At 40.2% G+C, this 26,771-nt stretch overlaps 1 protein-coding gene across 1 annotated transcript in view; it reads right to left on the reverse strand.

Moving 5' to 3' along the window:
- The window catches only part of Slc27a6 (solute carrier family 27 member 6), a 41,774-nt gene extending 18,879 nt beyond the window's left edge, over positions 1-22,895 (reverse strand). Inside the window, exons 1-5 of the mRNA XM_005069090.4 lie at positions 22,707-22,895; positions 21,734-22,360; positions 9,874-10,077; positions 2,628-2,786; positions 117-241 (exon numbers count right to left, since the gene is read on the reverse strand). Coding sequence (XP_005069147.1) covers positions 117-241; positions 2,628-2,786; positions 9,874-10,077; positions 21,734-22,214 — 969 coding nt within the window. The 5' untranslated portion in view covers positions 22,215-22,360; positions 22,707-22,895. The remainder of the gene's footprint in view (positions 1-116; positions 242-2,627; positions 2,787-9,873; positions 10,078-21,733; positions 22,361-22,706) is intronic.
- Positions 22,896-26,771: the final 3,876 nt, after the last annotated feature.

Below are 26,771 nucleotides of genomic sequence, written 5' to 3' on the forward strand. Positions count from 1 at the left end.
TGTCTGTGTCTTTGGAGTGAAAGCAAAGAAACCAAATCCCTTCCCCCACCCAACCCTCACTCCCAGTGCACATTCTATCTGACCTCTTCAACATCTCCAGTAATGGTCTCTCTTACCTGAGGCTGTTTGCACAGATAACGGCAAAGTTCTCCAATGTACTGAAACACAGTCACATTGTACTTCTTGCAATCGTTCCAAAATTGGCTCGCAGAGAACTTCTTCTTTAGCACACATGTGGCACCTGTAAGAAGAGGCAAAACAGGCCCTAAGTCACCATGAAGCACAGATGACACTGTTGTCTTAACAGGTCCACTCACTTCCAGGGCCTTCACAACTCATCCCAAGTCATTGGCAGTGAGTCCGTTTGGAAATATTACCGTTACAGTCCAGTAACCTTTTAGTGTAGTCATGGGGTAACTATGATTTTCTATTGCAAATGTGCCTTTGGCAATTTGTAGAAAGGAAGCACCTTCAAAATTAGTAGGAATTACATGTATAGTATCGCTAGCATTGGAATTACAAGCATTGGAAGTTTATGTGTATTACCACAAGTGTTAGAAGTACAGTCATTGGAAGAAAATGTATACTACTACAATCATTGGGAATACACATATACTACCCCAAGCACTGGGAGAGCCATCCATCCTTCTCAGAGATGAATGGTGTTGACTCATTTTATCCTTGCACAGAAACATTCACTTTGTTCTGAAGACTTTAAAACAGTTTTGTCATATGCCAAAGTCGAGGTCTAAGAAGCTTTGATAAAATTCCACCAACAAAAGTTCACTAATAGATACAGTACCTAGTTTTAATAACATGTTTTAACATGGTGTCCTATTTTTAATTGGGATACGATTCATGGACCAAATAATTCACAATTTAATGCATACAAGCCAGTGTTTTTTCATATAGTTACAAGTCATCATCTAATTCTAGGACATTTGTTTTCATTACCCCAGAGTAACTATACCACCTTAACAGTCATTTCAATGTCCAACTCTCCTTACCCTCGGCAGCCATTTATGTACATCTGTCTCTAAATATGTTTTCTGTGGACTAATGTGACATATTGTGTCTGGTCTTTCATTTACTATAAAATGTGATTTGGGTTTGTTTATCTTGTAACATGTATCAATATTTCATCCTTTTTATGTTTTAATATATTCATGGATATGCAACATTTTATTTATAATTCATCAGTAATATGTACTTGGGTTGCTCCTTTTTTAGCCATAAACAATAATGATAATAGGAACACTCATGACCAAGCGTGACTGCATGTTTTCGGTTTCCTTGGACATGGATCCATGAACAGAATCACTTGGTAATGTGACTACCCCATGTTTTACTGACTCTGAATTCTAACACAAATACCCTCACCGTGGATGGACTCTTGCTTCCATCTCTGGCCCTGGCTGTTCAAGAAGAGGTGCTATGGGCAGTTAGTAAATCAACCTAAGGCATATATCTACAGCTAGGTCCATAAGAGGACTGGTGTGCGGGTGGTGTCCCTGGAGCTCTGACTAGCAGTGGATTCTGCCTTGGAAGGTTTGGTACTGAGCTTCAAGAAAAGATGTAAATCATTTGCCTCTCTCTCTTTTTGTCTCTCCCCGCTTCTCTCTCTTTCATTCTTCCCCTCTCTCTTTTCACCCTCCCTCTAATAAGCTGCTTAAAATTACTTAAGGGGCAACATGGCGATAGCTTCTTCCCCTTTGTCTTGTTCAGCATGCCCCTTCTTTTTGTTATACTAAAATCAGGTGTTGTGGTCTGTCACCCAGTTTCCTTAATTCCCACAAGGCTATCTTTATGTATATGTATATACAGAGAAGTGACTATGATCTTACACTCAATTTTAATAATCCAATTACAGAAATGGATGTCTCTGTACATATTCTTACAGACAGTTTTAATGATTGACACTTATTGTCTGTGGATGACGAACACACTCTAAATAAGCTACCATCGTATGAGAGGTATACACAAGCTATAAAGAGTGAACTCTATTATTTCAGAGCTAGTGAATGAAGCATCATCTTCCATGTATACAAAATGGAATCTCCTGAATCATCAGCTCCATCACAAATGTTCTGGGGTGTTTGGGACAGACTGTGTGGAGAAGAGGAACCGGCCTTAACAATTCCTCCCCCTCACTTATCTGTGTAATACCAATTTGTTCTTCTTGCCTGGAAGAGGTGGAGTCTATTTTCCCACTGTTTGTATCTAGATCCTTGTCTGAGCTTTGACTTGCTTTGCTCAGCAGAATGATGCTGAAACCCTCCTCGTGCTTTTGGGAAGTTCGCTCAAAACAGTTATGCAGCTGACATATTTACTTCCTGTGACTGACTGCCCTGGTGGGGATCGTGGGATTAGTCTCCTAGGGAATAAACAACCACAAAGAAAGAGGAGTCTGTAAGCATTGGAAATCACACAAGCAAATGCCCAGGACTTTGGCTTTTGCAGTTTAGGAATGTGCTATGGCATGGAAATGTGTCCTTGCCACAAATATTACATTGTAATTGTGCAATATCCATGCAGTTCCTCAGAATTCTATGAATACATTGAAGTTCTAATGAATAAAAGCACTGTTTAAGCGTTCTGATGACATATCAAAAAGAAAAGAAACTTACCCAACTCTATACACCCTCCAATCCCAAGGAGAGCCCCTGAGCTATGGTACAGAGGGAGGGTTATATAAATAATGTCGTCAGCTGTGCAGCCAAAAGCCCACAGTCCAAAAGATCCCTTCAACACCTGCAACTGACTAATCACAGCTGCTTTGGGTAGACCTGGAAGAGAAGAAAAGAATGAAAAATTAACCCACACACCTTCTCTGAGGGACTCTTGAGTTCACCGAGGGACCCCCCCATCCATGTTAAAGATCATGAAAATTAATGGCAGCAAAGTACAGTATCATAATTATGGAGGGGTGGAATGTAGGAGGAGAGCCAAAATTATCTCTGGATAGCTTATATGTTTTAGAAAATGGCTTCTCATGTTTACCTTTGTATGAGAGCTAATTTTCTCATGACCACAGGGCAAACTTTTAGAACGTGTTGCTAAGCTTAGTAGGATTCTAGCCTCCACCAACCTATAGCTAAGAAATCTTTCAAGCAATATCTGAAACATTGAAAAAATTTCCCGCCTTGCTGTAGCTGGCTTATCTACTGCCATTTCTGTATTCACTGAGTGGATTGATTTATAGTTTCCTTTGTCCTGTAGCTACAGAAGTTCATGAAACCCTTTCAGTGGCAGAACATGCTTCCAGCATATCTTGAATCTGTTATGCAAGTCATGGTCACTGTTATATGTCAAGTATGTGTGTGCATGTACATGAAATGAATATGTCCCATAACACATATATCTATGAAAGAAAGATAATTCTGATACCAACAACACAAAGAATTGAGGCAAAAATACATCAACATTTTCTAGATGCATAGCAGGAATCATGCAATGTGAATTTTTGGTGTAATGAAGTTCTACATTCTTTAATCTATTCAAAAGAAGTCAAATTACACAAAACCAAAGTAGAGTGTCTCCTAGAAACTAATGAAAAAATGCTAACATCTGCAAATGTATGCCCCAAATGAGAGGAGCCATAATATAAACCTAAATTACTTGTAAAGTAGAAGTCTTCCAGAGAACAATTCCTTCAAGTAGAATTCTCACTGTGGACCATTCACTTTGTCATGTTTAAACATGCCTTGTCATATGATTCTTTAAAAATGCAAGGTTCATGAAATGTGTTGGAAAGGTTCCATGCATTTCACAAGTCAAACAGTTTCCTTCTGTCTAGTCTTCTTTCACACATAATTAGTTTCTTATAAAAACATGCAGCTGTAAGTAATATAATTTTGCATAGTGCCCTGGTACTGGCAGAAATTTTCCTTATTGTTCTGGGACTTGCTATTGTTATAGAAGATTATAATGTCAGGGTAAGAAATTCTTCCATTAAAAAAGACCTGATAGGTTAACCCATGTGACAAGTATGTTCAACATTAGCATGCTTAGTTTATGTCTTTCCAACTATATGTCTCTATCATGGACTATAACTTGTCTTCTTGATGATTAATATCATCACTTCAATTAATTCACCAGATTTGATTGTATCCTATTATTCTTGGAGTTTAAATAGTCTTAGTTTTTCAAGTGATTTCCTATATAGGCCTCCATTTTGAATCAATTTCATTGTGGCTTTAAGGTGGGCTCAGTGGTAAAGGACTTACCCAGTCAGCATTAAAGAGCATGCATCCCCAGAGCCACAAACACTAACAAATCTATCTCATTAATAAACTGGTTGTCATTATGAAATGCTAAGGGGATGAGGCCAAGCAGGGGTTTTCATGGATGCAGGCAGAGAAGCAAAGCCTGAAGGACCCGAGGAGGCATCAAAGGAAGGGTCATATTCCATGGAGACTTCAAGTGCCCTCCAGGAAGTCTCTGGTGTGCCTTCTTCTGTACCAGTTCTGAAAATCCTCCCAGGCTTTGAGCTCTATTTCAGTAATAGGATCAGATTTGACCTCATATATGAAGTTGGGATAATATTTACCACTATCATGTTCTTTCTTTAAAAGAATCCTTTGCAACTATTCCCAATAGCTTAGACTTTTGCACCCTATACTGAGAATTTATCCAAATTTCCCCTTTAAAACTACATGTAAATATATGAAGTGAGAATATCTCTAGCCATGGTTATAAAAATAGATTTCTGTCCCCCATGCAGAGGAGCAAATATTGTTGCTTTTTCTGCTACAGGGAAGTTTTGTGTCTTAATCACCACATTATCCATTCCAAGGAGTCTCCCTGCAACTAAGAGAACCAGTTCTTAAATTAAATGCTAGTCCTGAAGAGGCAGGTCCAGTAATGCTACATCCAATACTCCTGTTACCTTTCAAGGCACATTAGCAAATTTCTTGAGCCCTTACTAGTTTAGTTATTTTCCAGTATATAATAAACTCATGAACTTACCTGAAACAAATGTAAGGTATTCAGTAAATTTTTTATAAAGAAGACAAGAGATAGGAACTTATCAAAACAAAACAAAAGAAAGATCAAAAGTTGATGGGGTTTGTCTTTGGATAAAGAAAATAAGAAGGAGGATAAATCAAACCTGATTAGCTCTTATTAACACATTATACTGAGGCAAAATGCTATCACATTGAAGAACTTAAGATTCAAGGAGCATAGAAACTGTGGAACAGACATCAGTGATATTTCTCAAACTAATATAGTGATACTGCCCTTGTTTGCATCTTTCTTGGTGAATTTTTTCTTGAAAAATATTACCTTAGGTGTGGGCTCTACAGTTTTTGACACTTTTAAACTTTTCTTAATCCTGACACTGGAACTCTTCAAATGTAGTCCGAATTGAAAGAATCACTGAGATGGGACCCAGGAAAGAAGTAAGGAAATGGAATCTGCCTGGTGACTGTAGAGCTAGGAGAAGGATGCCAAAAGAAAGCTGATTTTAGGGGAAGTACAGTGTGGGAACTAACAGTGAAGGTTGTGAAGGTTGGCTATGATATTAGACAAAATGAGTAGGGATCCATAAAGAGGTGTGTAAACATGGAATTTTTTTTTTTTGGTTTTACGAGACAGGGTTTCTCTGTATTGTTTTGGAGGCTGTCGGTCCAGCCTGGCCTCGAACTCACAGAGATCCGCCCACCTCTGCCTCCTGAGTGCTGAGATTAAAGGCGTGCGCCACAACCGCCAGGCAACATGGAATTCTTTATCCGGTAACAACAATAGACACAGAAAACAAGCTGAGGCTTGGTTTCCTCCTGGAACTTACAGCAATATTTGAACATTCAGGACGATGTGGCCATGTTAGAGATTTCTAATTGCATCTCTTCAAGTCCATCTAGTAACGGCAGGACTAGACTGAACACATCAGCAGACCCTATGCACAGAGGAGACAGACCGTAGATAACATCCACAGAGTTTCATTAAAAAGATGAGAACATGGTGAGTCACAGCACACACCTAATAAAGCCAAAGTGAAGAGGAAGCCAAAGGAAAGCTGGTTTGTGTTCTTAGAACACCAGAAAGGCTCACAAACAGGGAGTGGAAGATAAAGATGTGAGCATAAATAGGCTGCTGTGTGGGAAGCTCTGTTTGTGAAACAATTCTGGTGATGAGGTGCCCCGTCAACCCTGCAGACAACTGAGGGTTTTTTCTTTAATAAAAGTAGAGGCTAAAACAGGAAGATAACTTCCCACTCCCCGTTTAACATTTGCTGTTTTTCCTTTTGAACATTCTTTTTTGAGACATCTGAATCTGAGATAATTTGCTTTGAGGTTTATTACTTAAACTTTTAAGTATGACCTGATAGTCAAAAGAAAGTCCAATGTTTAAGAAAATTCTCTAGCATAAAAGAAAGCAATGCAAAGTATAACATAAAAAGGACAAGAAAAACAGACAAGATAAAGATATCTGAAAGATAATAAGACAATAAATTCTCAAGAGTACAATAATATATTTCTAAACGGAAGAAGAGTCAAAGAACACAGGATGGGGAAATCTCTCCAAAAGTAAATAAAAAACTAACAGAAGGGAAATAGAAAAAAAAAACAGGCAATTGATGACTTAGTTTAAGAGGCTCAATTTTTAAAAATGGAAAGTCTCCAAAGATGGGAGAACAAAAAATCGAAGAGGAAAGTTGTATTATCTTTTAATTTCAAAACATAGAACTATAAGACATTTATGTCTAGATTGAAAATAGTCTTAGCTTCTCAGAAAATGACTAAACAAGACCTATGTCAGTGTTAGTCATCAGAATGATGTGAACAACAGAAGATTCAAGGCCAAGAAGCACAAAGATAAAAGGCTTCTCAGCACGTACACAGGAAATTTAAAGTCAAAATCCTGAATAAGAAAAATCTCCAACATACAAATGTACAAGCAGTCTTCCATCTGTAAGAATAGAAAAAAGATGTTTGGGGATATGTAAGAATTTGTAAAAAGTGTTGCCATCCATGTGTCCCTTATCAAGGCGCTGCAGAGAACAGGGCAGAGAGAGAGACCGAAGTGACATAGCTCAGGTTTCAGTGAGAAGGGACCAAGACAAGAACATGTTGAAGGAATTCCCAAGAAGATGGTGAAGAACAAATACAAGACAACGCAGCAGCTGAACAGGACTGAAGGAGAAGGAAGGGTGTCTGGAACAGGGGTGTCCAAAAATTGACTTGACAGAATGTATGGGGCTTCTTCAGTATCCACAGCTACGTTTCCTCGTTGATGAAGAGGTGGCATCACAAATTAGTTCAACACAATTATTACCTCAGGATCCATGTTGTTGGAAACCCAGCTATCTCTTTCAGCTTCTGAGAACTTTCTATCACCACAAGACTGTGCTACGGTAACATGTCCCCCATGTCACTGACCCATATCCTCACAATCTAAAGGTTTTCACTACGACAAAGACAATGATCAACACCAGGGCCATGTAAAATCCCTTCTCCATGAGTGTTTTCTTTAATTTAGCCCATGCATGATCCTATAGAGTTATCTAAGGGATAGTGCCTCAACTTTGACCTTGAAGATGAAATAAATGTTTGTTATAATCTCTCCAGTCTGTTCTCACTGGAGTGGACATGTAGAGACTGTCTTTAAGTCACGGCCAGCTTGTCATCAGAACACAACCACAAAGAAGACAAACTGGCTAAGCATCTTCTTCTGCTGGGATATAAAGTAACTCCTTCCAAAAGTTATTCTCTTTCAAATCCCAATGTCCAACTAAATTATTGCTGAGAAACCAGTATATACAGGCCTTTTTGAGTTTATTTATTCTAATCATATTTTAAAATATAGTATGCTTTCTAAAGGATTAAGAGAAATAAGAAGGGTCAAATAATTGGCTGGTAATGTTTTTAAATTATTTTGCAATAGTAGTTATGCTTACAACATGGCACACATATAGCTAATAGCAATACCGAAACAGGGAAACAAAATCCCAATCATCAAACTGATCACAGAGCCTCTTTGAACTGTCATTCACAGCTCTAGGCGCTTCCTAAAAGCCAAAGAATTCTTATGACGTCTCAATCAGTGTCATTATCATCTTTTGGTTATCATCATTTAACCTTTCCTCCCAATAAAGGGAGCTGAGCTACTTCAGCCCATTTTGTTTCTCTGGATTCACAAAGCCTTGACTCTTCCAATGATTCACAAGACCCTGGGAGTTAGGAGAGCTGCCACCTGCACCAAAACTCAAGAATAGAAAGAACTGCTCTTGAGTCCATTACCAGGTTTGTAGACACAGAAGGTGAATGAAAAGGAGAACTAACAAGGACAGGAACATGACTGTGCCTCTAAAAGGGAGAGCATAGCCAGAGGCCAGAACATCAGAGAGAGCCCAGAGTAGACATGACCAGGCTGAGCAGGGCCATGTGGGCAGGAAGGCGGGGGAAGGGAAAGGGTGAGAGGGGTGCACACTGTGGCAGATGAGAAAGCAAATGTACAAAGAGCAGGTAACCAACACGGCTGCACTGTATAGGGAAGAGCCTCTGGGGGAGGGCACAACTGTTGCTGGGCTGGAGAGGTAGGAGGGCAAGGTATGCCAGCCATGCCCTGCAGCAGGCAGAGATGGAGAGATGGCTGAGATACAGACAGTCAGGTTTACTTTGATATGGTAAATTGGCACCTCAGCCTTTTGTCCAGGGTTTGAAACTGGACAGACGCTAACTAGCAACTACCTAAACTATTCTCTTCATTATTAGGTATGGGAATCTGAGGAGCAAAAAAATAGCAAAAATCTTGTCAAAGAAATTGGCTGAGCTCTAGGGCTGGGCTAAAGTCATCAGAAATCCCAGGGTCCTTTGATTTACAAACCTAAGGAAATCTCCAGAGATTAAGGCCAATGAACGTGAGGATTTGCCAAACTTGAAACAATCCACCTTTTAAGTCAAAACAATTAACTTTCCCAATCTGCATTTGAAAGTCCCTGGGCATGAGACTGACCATTAGGTCTTCTTTCTCAGATATTAATTTTTTGCAGACAACTGGAAAATATAGTGTTGTTCTTGAGACAGACTCTCAATATGTTTCCCTGTTCAACCTGTAACTCATTTTGTAGACTGGGCTAGCCTTGAACTCATAATAGAGGACTGCCTGCCTCTGCCTCCCAAGTTCTGGAATTATGAATGAAACTAAGAAAATGATGCCCTTAGATTTAGTGGTGGAGGAGGTTTATTGTAGATATCAGGGAGAAGAGCTAGAGGCATCTAGAAGAATCCAGGCTGGGCCAGGCCATGAGAGGAGAGAGAGCGGTGAGGAAAGGAAGGGAGGAAGAGAAGAGAGAGGGAGGCAAAAGAAGAGCCAACGACCAAGAGACCTAGCCAAAATGGCTAGGGAAGAGAAGCTGGGGGAAGGGTAGGGGCCAGTGTAAGTCAGCCAGGATGACCCTGTAACAGGTACTGAGATACTGAGATACTGAGTGAATCTGGTGGCCAGGTACATTCTGATATGTTAAATAGGTACCTCAGCTAGCCATTAGTCCTCAGTTTGAGACCTAACACATCAGACCTAAGAGTTTATTATTTTTAGTTATTTGTATGTACATGTCTGTGCAATGCCTGTAAAACACACACACACACACACACACACACACACACACACACACACCAGGTGGGTCCAAGATCTGGCTAGTCAGTCAGTCTAGCAAATAATAATAATAACAATAATCTAATGAGAGCCTTATCTCCAGGCAACAGGGCAGAGAGCAATGGAGGTCACGTGACATCCTATTGTGGCCTCCACATGTGCACACATGCATTCAGGGGCATACACATGCAACACACACACACACACAGAGAGAGAGAGAGAGAGAGAGAGAGAGAGAGAGAGAGAGAGAGAGAGAGAGCACAGCACACATACCTGTTGTCCCAGAGGTAAAAATATAGAGGCAAGTAGACTTGAGACTTGAGGTGACGTGATGGCTTGTTGGTACTGGCTCATCTGAGGCGAGGCTCAACTTTTCCTTGAGGGAAACTACACCCTGTGGGACAGAATCCTTCATTCCCCAAACACTAATGTGTTTAGGGAGGCTGGGAAGGATTTCTTCTATGCTTCCAAGCAGATCTGAAAAGCAAACAATTAGAAATAAATAAAAAATTCAAATCTTAAGTTTCTTGTTGGGTTTTCACATGTTGGGACAGAGATAAATGGAAACACAGTATCTTCTCTGTCTGATTGTGTGGCATCAAGGCTATTTTATGCTTATGTTTGGTTTGGGATATGTTGTTTTGTTTTGTGGTATGTTACCCTAAATACCCTTAGACTTGAACTTGCAATTTCCTAAAATTTCAGTTTGGGAAATCCAGATTATAAGCATGAGCCACCATTCCAAGCCCTGTTGATCTATTTCTGCAAGAGTAACTGAAACAACAATTTTGTCACCATCTGATTAAACAACACAAAGTGGATTCTTATTAAATGTTGGTGATTTTGACAGCTTCCTGCTAAAAGACTACACTTCCCAGCTTCCATTGCGGCCAGTCCAAGCAGTTCTCAATCAGAGGGCCTATGAGGTGGTAGTAATTTCTGCCCCTCTAAGGGTCAGATTTCATCTTCTTCTGTAGACATTTGGCCATCTACATACTTGCCACCTGACATGACTAAACATGGCCCTGGTTTCATCTAAGGTCACATTGAGCCTCTCTTTCTTCCTGCCTTCTCTTTATAGCTGTTTTAAATAATCTGATAGATTCTACTACTAAAATATTATATTTTCCCAGTTTTTAAATAAAAATACTTCCGAGATTCTCTTCAAATTTAAATTTAGGATACTGCGGTAGACATTTTCTTCTACAACTTGGTAGTTAATCAAGGAGAATCTGGGTCTAAATTGCTCAACTTTAACGAAGCACGTTTGAGGAAATCCCTTGGCTGCTTTGGAGTCATAGGATCATTGTGGTTTCAAGGCCATTTTGAAGCCAAAGGTTGATGAATTCAGAGAGAGAGGCCTGTTCTCTCAGTGTCATGAGAAAAGGTGCAAACCCCTGAAGCAGAGAGGGAAAGGAATACCTCCCAGAAACAGAACAAGGTCCTCTATGCAGGAGACAGTGTGACAGGCAGCTGAGAGTGCTGAGCTGAGCCTCCAGCAGCAGCCTGGGGTCTCAAGGTCAAGGACAGAACTGCAGCCAAACAGAAAAAAGGAATAATTAATATTGAGATCTGAGTCTCCAAGCTGAAAGGCTTTGGAGTGTAGTTAGTTCAAGGGTCTGAGTGTTAGGGGCCGGAAAAGCAATCAGGGTACTGTTTTTTTAAGAAATTCTTTCCAGGATTAAGAATACAAAAAGGCAATGGCTGAGGTGAGGTGAGGTGAGACTAAGTTATTTGAAATTCTCTCTTGGCCACTAACATAGTATAAAACATCATACTCTAAGGAAGGTCCTTGATGGGGAAGAAGAGCAATGAGGCAATGGTGAGCTCCTCGTAAGGAAGCACTAGACATTAAGGTACTCAGTACACAGTACTCAGAACATAGTACATCCAACGATACACAAAAGAAACAAAATCCATCCTTCCTGAAAACCCTTTTCCTAAAATATAGAGAGAACTATGTTCATCACATTGTTTTTGCTGTAATTCTGCCTTAGTTTAACGTGGGTCTCTGAGAGTAGAGTAAATTTTTACATTTATTATAATAGCTAGTTTTTCCGTATTTCTGTGATATGCTGTTCTTTCTGAGATGTGTGGGGCTTCTGATTGCTGGGTTGGGTATTTTAACTCGGCATCTACACCAGCATCTTTAGTGCTGCTGTTTGATAACACCCACTGGCATTTTGCAATTGATGCAAACAGAGCCAAAGATTACCAGCAACCACCAAAGACTCAGGAAAGGCAAAGAAAAAGTCTTTCTTGCTGGGAAGCCATGGCACACCTTTAATCCCAGCACTCAGGAGGCAGAAACAGGCAGATCTCTGTGAGTTTAAGGACAGCCTGGTCTATAGAGTAAGTTCCAGGACAGGCTCCAAAGAGTCTTTCTTATATGTTTCTATGAATATGATCCTGACAACACCTTTGCTTCAGACTGTCAGCCTCCAGAACTAGGCAAAATACACTTCACTTATTTAAAACCCCCAGTATAGGGTATTTTATCACATTGGCTCTAGGAAGCTAATAAACTAAGTTCTCAAAATGATGCCCAGTGTAACTGATAATCAAAAGAAATTAAGTAATTCTAAAACTATACATGCATCATCAAAGAAACTAGTGACTTCGAATGGAGAGTTGGGGTTCAGAGTTAGAAAAGTGTGCTGCTCCCACCGTGGACTTGAGTTCAGTGTCCAGCACCTACACCAGGCAGCTCACAATGGCCTGTAATCTGGTTCCTGAGGTCAGATGCCATCTTCTGGCATCTTTGGGCACCTGTACTCAAGTGCTCATATACCCCACAAATACCTTTCACAATAGTCTCAGACAAAGAATAAATAAATACAAAGTAACATCCTGGGATAACTTTAATCAAGCAAATAAGAGCCTTGAATAAGAAAAAAGTTTAAGACATTGAAGAAATTGAAAACAAAAGACACCACAAGATGGAAAGATCTTCCATGTTCATGTATCCATAGTATTAAAAAAGTCAAAATGGTTAACCTACCAAAAGCAGCCTGCAGATTCAATGTAATGCCCAACAAAATTCCAACATAATCCTTCACAAATATTGAGAAAACAATCTTCAGCTTCATGTGGAAACAAAAAGACCCAGAAGAGATAAAACAATGCTTAATAATAAAAGAACTCCTAGAGGTATCACCATCCCAGATCTCGAGTTGTGCTATAGAATTATGTTAGGAAAAACAGAATGGTATTGGCATAAAAACTAACACAGTGACCAACTGAATTGAATTAAAGACCCAGAAAGAATTTACACACTTATGAACACCTGATTTTTGACAAAGAAACCAAAATACACTGGAGAAAAGACAGGAACATCCACAAATGGTGCTGTTCAAAATGAATGATTGCATGTAGACGAATGAAAATAGTTCCATATTTATTACCCTCCAGAAAATTCAACTCCAAATGGATCAACATAAGTCCATAGAAGAGAAAGGAAAAAGTAGATGTGAGCTGGGCGTTGGTGCCTCATGCCTTTAATCCCAGCACTGGGGTGGCAGAGGAAGGCATATTTCTGTGAGTTTGAGGCCAGCCTGGTCTACAGAGCGAGTTCCAGGACAGCTTCCAAAACAATACAGAGAAACCCTGTCTCAAAAAACAAAACAACAACAAAAAAAGTAGACTTGAACCCATTGGCACAGAAAGGACTTTCTGAACAGGATACTGGCATCACAGGACACCAATACCATAGTCACTAACAACTAACAAATGTGACCTCATGAAGCTAAGAAATTTCTTTATGGCAAAGGATGCCATCATTCTGTCAAAGCGACAACATACATAATGGGAAAAGATCTTTATCAATTATACATCTGATAGAAAGTTAGTATCTAAAATATATAAAGAAGTAAAAAACTTGAGCAATCAAGTTTTATCAAGAAAACAAATAACTCAGTTTTTAAAAAATGGGGTCTAAAACTAAGCAGAGTTCTTAAAGATGCAACAAAAATGGCTGAGAAACACTTCATGAAATGTTCAACATCTTTAGCCATCCGGGAAATGAAAATTAAAACTCTTTTGAGATTTCATCTTTCTCCAGTCAGAATGGCCAAGCTCAATAAAGTAAATGGTGGCATCTAGTTGAATGGTTGGCCTAAGGAGCCCCATAGGAATCCCAAAATATCAGAAGCCACTGCCAATGTTATTGTTTGAGCTCTACAATCTGGCAGTAAGGGCCTACTGCTGAATACAACACTTACTTAGTTATCAAACATGGCAGCTGCCGAACAGGTGCCTAACTAGAAGCTTCAGCCTTAGTGACTAGCATTCAGGGTACTGGGAAGTGGAGAAAGGAGAAAGGTACACCAGTGCCACCCAGATGCAAACCCTGTGACCAACTACAGTGACCTCGCTGCAAGGGGTCCTGATGCAATAGTGGCATAAAGTGGAGAGGGTGGAAAGACTATCAAAGCCAGAGGTGATCGTTGACTCCGAGCAGAAAGTGTCTTCCAGGCACAGAGAGCTTACAGATACGTGAAAGCATGCACAGGAACTGTTCAGGTTCAGGTCAGAGGGAAGGGAAAAACATGGTCAAAATATATTGTATGAAAAATTCTTTCTTCAATAAAATAAATCAATACAAATAAGTGAGTCAAACGGCACTAGGCACTAGGTAACTCATAAATAGAACCTGTAAGAAACTCAAAACAAACTCTCAGCTCTGGTGAGTGTATGCAGTTATGTGGTAGCCTGCTGTGTGCAGGCTGCTTTGGCAAGGAGTGAAAACCCCGCAAGGATGGCTGGAAGGAAAGACACGACATAAACAGAAAGACAGAAAAAGGATCTAGTCTTTCAAAACAACAGCTCTAGATTTTGTTTAAATGACTCTTTCTGACATTTTGAACTTAATAATACTCTCAACTACTTATTGCAGTTATGATTTCAAATTGGCCATCTGGAATTATAAACCAATGGCTAAACTTCTATAACTTCTTAATGAGTTGGCATGTACAAAGTTACAATACAGCTGTTGCCTGAATCTTTGTTGAAGCTGCAGAATCCAGGGAATAGTGAGGGTTTACAAAGAATGGCAATGTATACAAGAATGAAGGAAGTGAGCAAAAGTCAAAGGAAACATAATTTCATATCCTTCAAATTCAGCTGATTTTGCTGAGGCAGAATTCTCAAGCACAATTCTTTCAATGGTGTTTAAAAATCATAGTGGGCATTTGAAACATCAATGCGAGAACAGAGGGACTGGAGGATGGTTCAATGGTAAGAGCATTTCCTGTTCTTCTAGAGGACCAGAATTCAGTTCCCAGTACCCACATGGCATGTCCAGCTCCAAGAGGTCTGACACTCTCCTTCTGTCCTCTGAGGGCACTCACATACATACACATGGGATTCACTAACCCCCAGCCTAAAGTAAAAAGAAAATGCATCTTATGTAAAAAGGATAAGGAATCATTAGTTATCATTACGAGTTTTAACAACATGAAAAAGTCTTCCTTCATTTTGAAAGGAAATCCAGAATACTGATGTGATGTAAAATTATGCTGTTTAATTATATTTATTTTATTTTTGAGGGTGTTTTGCCTGCATGTATGTGTCTTCACACTATGTACATCCTTGGTACCTGTGGAGATCAAAAGATATCTTTTCAGTTCCATTAGAATTAGAGATGTATACAAAGCTGTGAGCCCCATGTATGTGCTGGAAAGCAAACCTGGGTCCTGTGGAAAAGCAGCTAAGGCTGTTAAATGATACTCTTTAAATGCATTAATGAAGCTCAACTCATTAAAATTTACTCCTCGCAGAACAGCAGACACTTCAAAAGAGTGATCAATGCACTACTCAGTCTGCTGCTTACCACACCTGCCATGCACACCACACATTCTGGCTAAATTTCTGGTTAGAGGAGCTGGGATCTGTGCTTGGGGTACTACAATAGATGCAGATCTAGGTAGTAAAATGTGTGAGTACATGAGTTAGCTGGGTTTCCTATGATATTTAATAGTCTGATTGCAGAAGATGACTCACTGCATTTGGGGTTGTTTCTTTCTTTTGTTCGTTTGTTTTAAACAGGTTCTTTCAAGAAACATATAAAATTTCCCCCACGTTTAATCCGTGGCATTAGGTAGAATCCCAAGTGTAAAAATGAGTAAGTGATCCTATGTGCAGGCACTTAGCACCCTTAGTACAAAATGATTTCTCATTCTTACGTCATCATTGTACCTCTTAGTCACATTTTGAGCCTACAAAATCAATAATGAAGATGTCACGTGTCCCTCTAACATGCCATACGAATTGTGCTTTGCATCTTGCTTCAATAACTCTTTATGTCACCCTGCTCTACATTTTACAAGTTTATGATATCAAATGTGAGGGAGTGGAAACAAGTGATTACAGCTCTCTATATACTGGTAAATCTTTTACCTTTAACCGTTTAGAAGACTTAGGGTGTAGGTCCATGGTAGCATGCTTGTCTGATATTTGTGAGATCCTTGGTTTGATCTCCAGCACCAAAACCATTATAAACTCAATATGAAAACCAATTCCAAATATGTGATCTGACCTCTCTATAGTGCAAAACAATGCTCACAAGAAGTTAGGGTGAAATTGCAGATTTTATCACATATTTGTGACCAACACTCTCCAGTGTAGAATGGCTCAGTAGCCTTGTTATAAGGGCCTGGTTTTCAAGAAAATGATGATTAGGCAATCAGTGTGCTAAAGAACTATTCAGACATAATGATACCAGTGCTTCATAATAGGCACAGAAATGCAGTCTTGAATAAACAGTGCTCCAAGTACTTTTATTAACACTTTTTATTACAAATCATGGAACACTTAGGAAATGTATGATATTTCTGTGTATTTGTGCTTATCATCATTATGCATTATCTATTATGCTATTTATATAAACTTTTATGAACACTATTTATTACAAATCATAGAACGCTTAGGAAGTGTGCACTATTTCCTTTCTTGGAAATGAACCACAGAGTATCTGAAAACAAATTAAAATCTAAAAGGTAATAGCTTGTCCAAGCTGATGAGTTTGTTTTAATCCAGGTGCACTGAACTTCAAAATCTATACCCTACCCCAATTAACATCCATTCCACATTCCTATTCATTATAATTAGTTTCAGAATTGGCAGCCTTCACATGACTTGTTAAATAATTTTCTCTTTTCCACTGAGAGAGGTGATATGTCTAAGCCATTCTCAGTCTAGGTCTTTTTGATTTTTTTGTTCTTTGTTTTTAATGACACTGTACCACTTACTTGATTGTTTGTTTTTCAAGACAGGGTTTCTCCATGTAACCCTGGAGTCTTGGGATTGGACTTGCTATGTAGACCAGGCTGGCCTTGAACTCACAGAGATTTGCCTGCCTTTTCCTCCTGAGTCCTGGAATTAAAGGTGTGTGCCACTACCTCCTGGCTACACTATACTTTTAAATTAATAAAAGCAATTATTTTCTTCTGTAGCAAGGTAGCTTTCTTGACTCTGCTGAGTCTAAGATGGAGAAAATGTGATACAGCCATTCTAATAAATACATGAAAAAATTAGCAATGTCCCAAAAATGGGTTGAGTCCCATGTAAGGGTACCACAGGACACAAGGTAGGTAATAAAGTTCCCAGAAGCCCCTTTTTTTGTACCTCCACACATGTCACTTACATAAAACTTAGAGGGACTTTATTTTTCTCCTCTTCCTGTTGAGCGTTTAAGAAGCAGTTGCTTTTATGGCTAAAGGGCATTTGCAGGATTGCAAAGGCTCAATTATTAACCTGAACATTTTCTCCGCAGTCTGAGGGCAACTGCTCATAAAAATAGTGCCAGGCTGTACAGGCAAGCATGCCTACTGCAAATACCATTAGTTTCTTCTCCTGAAGAGAAATCTGAAGCCTTTTAAAATAAACTCATATGCAAAATTCTGTCACATTTAAAGTAGAGGAGATCGAAGTAACATGAGTTTTTTTTTAAAAGTTATCTGTTTGTACTGATTTAAATGTGGTACATCAAGAAAGTAAAATACATATATTCCAGTAACAAGGACACCAGTGGACATCTGGTTGACCCAAAGCACTTCTTTTCTTTTAGGAGCTGTGTTTCTTCTTCCCGAATAAAAACTTTCTTTACCAACAGATTCTGTCAGCTCTGTGGAGAATTTCCAGGCTGTCACCTGTCCTTACTGAGATTTGTCCTGACTCTTCATTTTAATTTTTGACTGCCAGAGAACACAGACCTGATCCAGACCCCTAGACTGAAACAGACAGGAGATGCTCATGCAAGTACACGTGAGTCTTCAGGCTTCATTGGAGGGAATAGTATCACACACATTTTTCTAAATAGCATGTATTAAAAGCCTGATATCTTGATAATGCCATCTTGGAATGCTGTCTTATAGCCAGAACACATACCTTTTCATAACTATACTGAAGTGTAACCTTACAAGACTGGGTGATAATTAAATCACAATCCCACATCAGGAACTAGGATTTGAATGCCAGTTGTGCAATCTACTAAAATGAGTTACTCAACCTAAGCTACCTGATTTCTTTGTATAACATCACTGCATCTGCCTCTCAGAGTTCCTGGGGATGCCTTATGGGAAACAGCCTTGTGAAACGTAGTTAACTGACATCACTGTTAACTGATAATATTAAGAATAATGTTTGATGGTAGTTTAATTGATATCTTTCCTTTGGCTTCCTCCTGCATATGGTTACCAGAGAAGTAAGCCAAGGTGAAATTTTACCTATCACCAAGGGCATTATCTGACCTGACCCATAAAACTTGTTTAAAATTGTATATTACTTCTGGAGCTACAGAGAGATCTCTGTAGTAGGTCAAGTGTTTTCCTTGGAAGTACAAAGTCTGAGTTGACCCCCAAGTACCCATCTTCAAATAAGTTATTATATTGAATACTTCCTATCCCAGCATGTGGAGACAGAGACACAAGCAGAAACCTGATGTTTAGTGGCTGGCCAGGCTAGTCTATTTAGTGATTTCCAGACCAATGAGAGATATTCTGTCTCCAAAGGAAAATGGAGAACAACTGAAGAACTGCCATAAAAGTTGTCCTGTGTATCCATGCACACATACAGATTTGCACACACACACACACACACACACACACACACACACACACAAACTGAACATATACAGGTATTTTTGTAAAACACCATTTCAAGCCAACTGGGTACTATTCTTTTGGGCATAGGATGTCTTTATAAGCACAGCATGAATTCTTTTCAATCACTGAGCATTGAGTTACTACCTAGCAGGCACTTGGCCACTTCACAAAAGTCAAATCATTTAATCCTCAGAACTGCACTGTGAAGTAGATGGCATTATCACAACCTGTAGCTTAAAAAAGTGACGTTCACAAAGAGACTCCAGCAGCTACAAAGTGGCTAACTATACATGAACTAGGTCTGCCTGGCTGCTCTGCACAAGCCACTCATCTCTCCACTTCTAAACACTCTCCCTGGGATTGTAAGGCTCTACATTAGGAACAGCTGGACATAGTCTGTGGATTCTGAGGTTTAAAAATCTAATCACTATGAGTATGGTGTTCACAAATGCAGCTTAAAATACCAAGAATACAGTATCCCAAGATAAGAGTTCTAAATACACACAGTTTACTAAGATCTAGGCTGTTCTTAACCAAATAACCATTCATTAATAAAATATAATTACCACATCTTTAAAATTCATGTAATTTGTGTTTTGAGATATATTAAAATGAATGATTAGTGTAACTTAACCTTAATTTCTCCAGTTAACTATTTTTCTGAAACCTCTACTAAATAGAATTGACTTAAAACTCTAGTAACCCAAAGTAATAGTCTCGTTCTGTGTGTGTGTGTGTGTGTGTGTGAACCTGTGTGAATGCATGCATGTACATGTGTGTGAGCATATGTGTGTGAATGTCTACGTGTATTCATGTGTGTGCAAATGCATAAATGGCTGTGTGTATGCATATGTGTTTTGAAGGCATTGTGTTTGCATGTGTGTGTGCATGTGCATGAATACATATATGTGTGTATCTGTGTGTGAATGCATCTGTCTGTGCATGTGTGTGTGAATGTATGTGAATGCATGTGTGTGTACATGTATGTATGTGAATGCATGTGTGTATGAAGGAATGTATGTATATGTGTGTGTTTTGTGTATGAATATGTGTGAAAGTACAGAGGTCAACTTTATGTATGAGCTACACCTTACTATTTTTGGGACAGAGCCTCTCATTGACTTGGAGCTCAGCAGGTAGGCTAGACTAAATGGCTCTGCTTGGAGATTACCACACACAGGTATTTTTTTCTAATTTTGTTTCTGGGGGGTCAAACTTAGGCATTTGTGTTTGGATGGTTCTTTACTGGGCTGAGCAATGCTCCCAGGCTCCACAGCTTTCATGTACTAAAAAGGAAGTGGAGGATGCTGGGATGTTGGTATTGAAACAGAAAAGCAAGGAAACACTGCAATTAGTGGCTGGAGAATAAAGTCAAAGCCAGAACAAGTAAACTATAACACTAATTGAACGTAATTAAGCAACTCCTCACATACAGCCAAGTTTTTGTAACAGCTTGAAAGGTGCCCAGCACCATGCCCATTAGGAAGACTCCTTAGTAATTTGCTCTGGGAAGCTTCTCACATTGACCTCAGCATCATAGTCACAAAGATCTTTTCAGGGGGCACTGCAGCCCCCTGAGTTTGCTCTTCAGAAGGGAGTTAATGTTTTCTAGCATAATTTGGAGTTTAAATTTGCTACATGATAGGCAGTGATGTAAGCTATGGGATAAGATGTCAGCGTGTGCCCAGGACAACAAACAGTGTTTATTTTTCTGCTGCATTCATCGCTGTAGTAATTGATGAATACTGTTTCACCACACTGTCAAGATTCTACATGACTCATTGATTCTACTTGTCCCCATAGGCTACTGAAGCCTCAGTACAAATCAGACCTCTTTACAAAGTGACGTGGAAGACAGGACTGAGGGAAGCGTCAGACAGTACTCAGGCACACACTTTGGCTTCTCCACTCCCATGGTCCTAAACTAGCTGAAACCAGAGCTTGGTAATAAACATTTCCTGACTCGACTGAATCAGAAGATAAGCGGGAAGGACACAGAGATGTGGGAAGAGTGACAGTGTTGGGGGCAGTCCTTCTTTTGTCCACAGCCTAACCCATTTTTATCATATGTGAATATGTGAGAGAAGAGAGCTGGAAAGGTCTACTTTTTAGTCAACCACAAAGCAGAAATAGATTATGTTCACATTTTTACAGATTCTTAAATCGTATATGAAGAACCCTTATGTATCAATTAATCTAAAATACGTATTTTTGCCAAGATCTTTGCTTTGGACACCCTCATGACTTTTTAGCTCCATACAAGAAGAAATTGTCTAAATCCTTTAGGTTGTACCAAATAAATGCCATGCTTCCTATTTCCTTTCATTGAGCTATGCCCCCTTTCTAACTTCCTCGTTAATTACTCATTAAACCAAGGATTGATCTCCACCACTAGGTGTGAATATATATAACGTAGCTATCTTAACTCACATCAGGGAAAGAAGAAGGCAACTGGAAGAAAATGATGGAGGGGAGTAAAACAAAGGCGAGTACTATTGTCTTCCAAGAGCCTGCCCCTGGCTGAGAGGGGTAGCTCAGCCTTGCTCTGTCAAATCCTAGCTTGCAGAGTACAAAGTAAGTACAAGAATGAAGGTAAGGATGTATGAATTTCTCGTTTAAAATTTCTGTTATCCAAATGCACTCATTCTTGATAAAGTTATCAACTGGAAACATTCTTATTCATGAAACATTTTTGTCAGGGCTAATAAAATAACTGACCGGACCCTGTGTCTCTTGAGTTCTTGCAAGGGTACTAGTTGCCCGTGTCAAAATGGCAGGAAGCAAAGATTTTGTAGAAAATATTCATTCATTGTATTGCTATTTACTAATCTACAACGAAGTAAGTGAATTGAAGAGGAGTGGGAGGGGCTGAGCCACTCACTGGCTATGGGACTGAAGAACAATTGCATGTGCATAATTTCTACACATTATCACCCACCTCAAAGTTTAGACACGAAACATGGTTAGAAAAAGGGGAGCAGGGAAGTAGGTTGGTTTTCTTTGTACAAAGCAGACCACAGGCCATACTCTACCTCCGCCAACCACCACCGCTGTGGGCTCACAGGTGCAGATGCAGTGTAGGAGCGAATCGAAGCGAATGTTGGAGTTGAGGAACGCCACCACGCAGCCCAGCTTAGCCAGGCCAAACCACACATGAATGAAGTCGGGTTCATTGCTCATCAACAAAGCCACAACATCCCCCCTTTTCAGTGAGGAGTGGTCTAGGAAGGCATGGGCCACTCTGTTGCTTCTCTTGTCTACATCCTCATAGGTGTAGACATCTCCCTCATAAATGAGGAAGGCTTTCTGCGGTTGTCTCCTGGCGTGGCTCAGGAATTTATCCAGCACGGTGACGAGCTCCCCTCTCAGTTTGTATATCTCCATCTGAATTCCATAGCGCACCACCTTCAGCAGGAACCACAAATCGTCCCAGAAATACGGGAACAGAAGTTTCTGCAGGAAGTGCAGGAAGAGCAGTCCAGCCCCAAATCCTGTGAGCCAAGACAGAAGCATGAGCTCCCTGGCCACCAGCTGACCCAATGGGTCCACTCTCAGTGTCTTTCTTTTCCAAAGGCTTCACCTCTTTAACCCCGGAGAAACCTGTCCCAAAAGCTCCGGGCTGGCACTTGTAATTCTGGCTCAGGCTTTCTGTGTGTATCCTGCGAAAGAAATAAAAGTTTTTCACCCAAAAGGCTACTGAATGCTGACTGATAAGGCTTGGGACACTGGACAGGGCAGCTCTGAGTCTTCTTATAGAAAACAAAACAAAACAAACAAAAAACCTCACAAAACAAAGACCAAAACGAAATCACAGAACAACAACAGCAAACCCCCCCCCCCAAACCCGCTTGCATACACAGCTGGAAATGAGCCTTGCACAGCCCAGCGTTCCCACCCTTGCTGCTGACAGAGTGGGCTGGTTGCCGCAGACTCTGGGCTTCAAACTAAGACGATCTTTGTCACTTCTTGCTCTCCCTGTAAGAATTAAGCTATGCTAGGATGTACCTCCACAGACAGATGTGCCCTTTCGGCTGCCAGGATCTGGAGGCTGAATTGGATCTGTGGTGGCAGAGAAAAAGGCAGTGGTTTCCTGCTGGCGCTCACTCAGGGGCTCAGCCACGCCTCTCAGTCCCCAGGCAGACACAGCAGCCAGAGCCACCCTGGTCCAGTCACCCTCGCCCCGCCCACACCAGCTCGGTCTATGGGCCACAGCTCCAGCTGGAAGGAGCTGCTGGGCACAGAGGCTAGCGATCTTCTTCCCAGTGTCCTTGGAGCTGGGAGAGTCACCCTCCTGCCTCCCCCAGCCCTTGAGCCAGCATGGCAGAGACTTTCTGGACTCTGTCAGGCTGAGCAAATGGCCCTCCTCTTCCACGAGGGAATGTGGTGGCCTGCTAACGCTTTAAGCCGGGCCTCAGGCAGGGTGTCCCACAGTCTGGTGTAGAGTCACACAGCTACTGGCATTGGGTCAAGGGTGGTGAGGAGCCTCTGCGGAGACTGAAGAGGTGAAAGAATGACCTCCCCGTGGGGGGTCGTTAGTAGATTTAGCAAACTATTGATGGGATTAAAGGTAGAGGCTCCAAATAAACAAAACAAAACCTGCTGAAAACAAAAGAGAGGGGAGTGTGCATTTATGCATTAGTTAGGTTCCAAAAGGATTATTTTCTGAGAAAAGGAGGAATGCTTGAACCCATTCATGTAAAATGCCAGGGTGATCCAAACTCTGCTCCTCATGCTGGTTGGGCAAGCTCTTGACTCATCTCTCTAGCGTATTCATAAATCCTTCGCTAGCAGACACCGGCCGCCAGGCTCTTTGCTTTTAAATGCATGTACAATGCTAATTGCATGCTTAAATAATCACCAGTGCCTCATTATGTCTGTTTTTTCTTCCACCCATCAGCAGTCTTCTAGCTAACTGCAGATTCTTTAAGGAAAAAAAAAAGAAAAGGAAAAACAAAGCACAGAAGAAACAATAATAAAAGCCTTGATAAACCCAACACAAGCTGTACTTGCCCTGGTTAGTGTGAAGCCATGATCAAGACCCCTGAAATCATAAACTCCTGGGTCCTCCCATATAGATGAGGAGCATGTTTTTCTTCTTTCACATTAGGTAAATTTTTAAGTGTGTGGTTAAATAAGTGCTGGTCTGTCCATTGTAACACTATCCCTGGTGTGCCAATCACAAAACAAACAAACACAAACCAAAACAACAACAAAATGATTTAGTGTCTGAAGTCATAACCGTATTTTTTACAAGTTTGGAATGATGCCTGTCCTGCATTTTTTGGAAAAGGTATTGTAGGGATGAAGGGGGTAGCAGATGGGAGAGACATGAGAGCAGATGGGAGTTGAAGTTATCAGAACGCACAAAATGCATGAAATTTTCTAAGAGCAAATTCAGTAAGTTATTTTAAAACAATATTTTTTCAGTTAAGCTGTTTAAACGACTGTCCAAGTTCGAGAGATTACACAGATGTGCTTGGAGTGGAAAGGAAGCAGCTACATCAGAAGTTCTCAGCCTTCCTAATGCTGCCTCCTTTACTACAGTGCCTCATGCTGTGGTGACCCCCAACCATAAAGCTATTTTATTTATTTATTTATTTATTTATTTTTGGTTTTTACGAGACAGAGTTTCTCTGTATTGTTTTGAAGGCTGTCGGTCCAGCCCAGCCTCGAACTCACAGAGATCCGCCTGCCTCTGCCTCCCGAGTGCTGGGCTTAAAGGCGTGCGCCCCCACCGCCCGGCTCATAAAGTTATTTTTGCTGTTACTTCGCAGCAACAGTTTTGCTCCTATTATGAATAGATATGTAATGTTTCTAGAGACAGAGGTTTGCCAAAGGGGCCACAGGTTGAAAGCAAGTGATCTATATTAAAGAGTACATATTTTTTTTTAATGTGAAGAGAGAATTTTACTAAAGCTAAAACACAGAGGAACATTTAATTATATATTTTTACTTTGTGTGTTTACAGATGTACAAATTTTTATGAGTATGTATGTGCTTTCATGTACGTACATTTGCAAGTAGATGTGCATGCTGCCGTGTAACATTGGCTCTGGAGGAGGGCAGAGGTTGATGTCTGGCATCTTGATATATCATTCTCCATATTATTGTTTTATTGGTATTATAATGATGATGAGACAGACTCTCTCACTGACCCTAGTGGAGTGAGTAAGATTGGCTGGCCAACAAGCCTGGGGCAGGGGGTGGGCTCTATTCTCTGGTTCTCTAATGGGACTGCAAGCTTGTGCCACCTGGCCTGGCATTTTACATGAATGCTGGTGATCCAAACTCTGCTCCTCATGCTGGTTGGGCAAGCGCCTGACTCTTCTTTCTGGCTCTTACTCATAAATCCTTTGCTAGCAGACACCATCAGTCAGGCTCTTTGCTTTTAAATGCATGTACAATGCTAATTGCATGCTTAAATAATCACCAGTGCCTCATTATGTCTGTTTTTTCTTCCACCCATCAGTGAACTTCTAGCTAACTTCAGATTCTTTAAGAAAAAAAAAGAAAAGGAAACACAAAGCACAGAAGAAACAATAACAAAACCCTTGATAAACCCAATACAAGCTGTACTTGCCCTGGTTAGTGTGAAGCCATGATCAAGATGCCTGAAATCATAGACTCGTAGGTCCTCCCATGTAGATGAGGAGAATGTTTTATAACTTGATGTTCAAGATCTCAGCTTTTCAATTCAGAGAAATCTTTTCGGGTAAGAAGGAAAGGCTGTAACAACCAACATGTCTGACATGGCATCATTGCCCCCTTGGCTCGGTGACTCAGTCACATCCTGGAAAATTACCGTTAGGCTCAAAATTAATACAGAGCAGATAGTGTCTCAGGTGGTTGACTCCCTGATATGAGTAAATATGCTCTCCTCCCACAGGGCATCATGTATATTAAGGATTTGTATGCCTCTAAAAATGAAGGGCTGCACCTTCTCAGTTGATCCCCCAGGAAACAGTCCTGCAGAAGCCTTGGGTCTCTGTGGATCATGCATGGAGAAGGAAACATGATGGGCTAGAGCCTCGACAATGTTCTGCCCAGCTCACCTGTTTCTCATCTCTAATGATGGATGACTGGCCAATATTCACATCTAGGTTTCAGCCACAGTCACATTTCCTGTAGTCCTCCCATTTTGAGCTTGACAACAATACTATGCCAGGCACAGGCACAGGACTTACCCAAAAGACAAGTAAAATGCCACCCAATGCCACCACAGGAGGCAGTTTGCCACTCAGAGCAAATGTTCATGGAGAGTTTAGATCCTACCCTTCCATAGAAGCAAGGAGACATGGGTAATGTCTTCCTTCATGATGACATTCCAAAGGGGAGAATAGAATTGAAAATACTGACTACAGAACTCACTCACTTCATAATCCCACTCAGGAGTTTTACAATATTTAATGACTGTATTTAGACTGTGATACCAACTTGGGTGGAAGACTTACCTTTCTTATAATCCAATGTTTATTTGCATTCATGAGTAATTATTGCCCAGAACATTTTCCCCCACAAAGGCTCATGAAACAAACAACATTAAAGCCAAAGAGAGCTGTTAGAAAGTTGGGGGCTATTATCATTGCTACGTGTCTTAGACACATCAAACACATCTCAAACATTAAAAAATTTATAGTACCAACTAAACCACCCCATAATAATAGTTCTGGAAGCAACTCCCAAACAAATTAAATATTTAACTATCAATTTACTACTCATTGAAAATGTACCTAGAAATTTCTGCATGTCAAAGCCCTAACAAGACACTCCGCACATTTATTTTATTGATGGCATTTCTTAGATCCAGATACTTCTATGACAAATTTCCCTTCCTCATTATTGGTGAAATTGACATACTAGAAAAGATATTATGTAATGTTTTATTATTGACTGAGAACTCAAGGAAGTTTCATTAGTGCTTCTTATGAACCATGTGAAATACCACTAAAAATATAGTTTAAGATTTATTTTTGTTTTTGAGATATGAAAATCAACCCAAGATTAGAAAAAAATCCTTAACTTTGTAGTTCCTGTCACAACTTCCTTTGCCTTTTCCCAATATTTTTAAGA

The sequence above is a fragment of the Mesocricetus auratus genome, unplaced genomic scaffold, assembly GCF_017639785.1.
Source record: "Mesocricetus auratus isolate SY011 unplaced genomic scaffold, BCM_Maur_2.0 Super-Scaffold_6730, whole genome shotgun sequence".
NCBI lineage: Eukaryota > Metazoa > Chordata > Mammalia > Rodentia > Cricetidae > Mesocricetus > Mesocricetus auratus.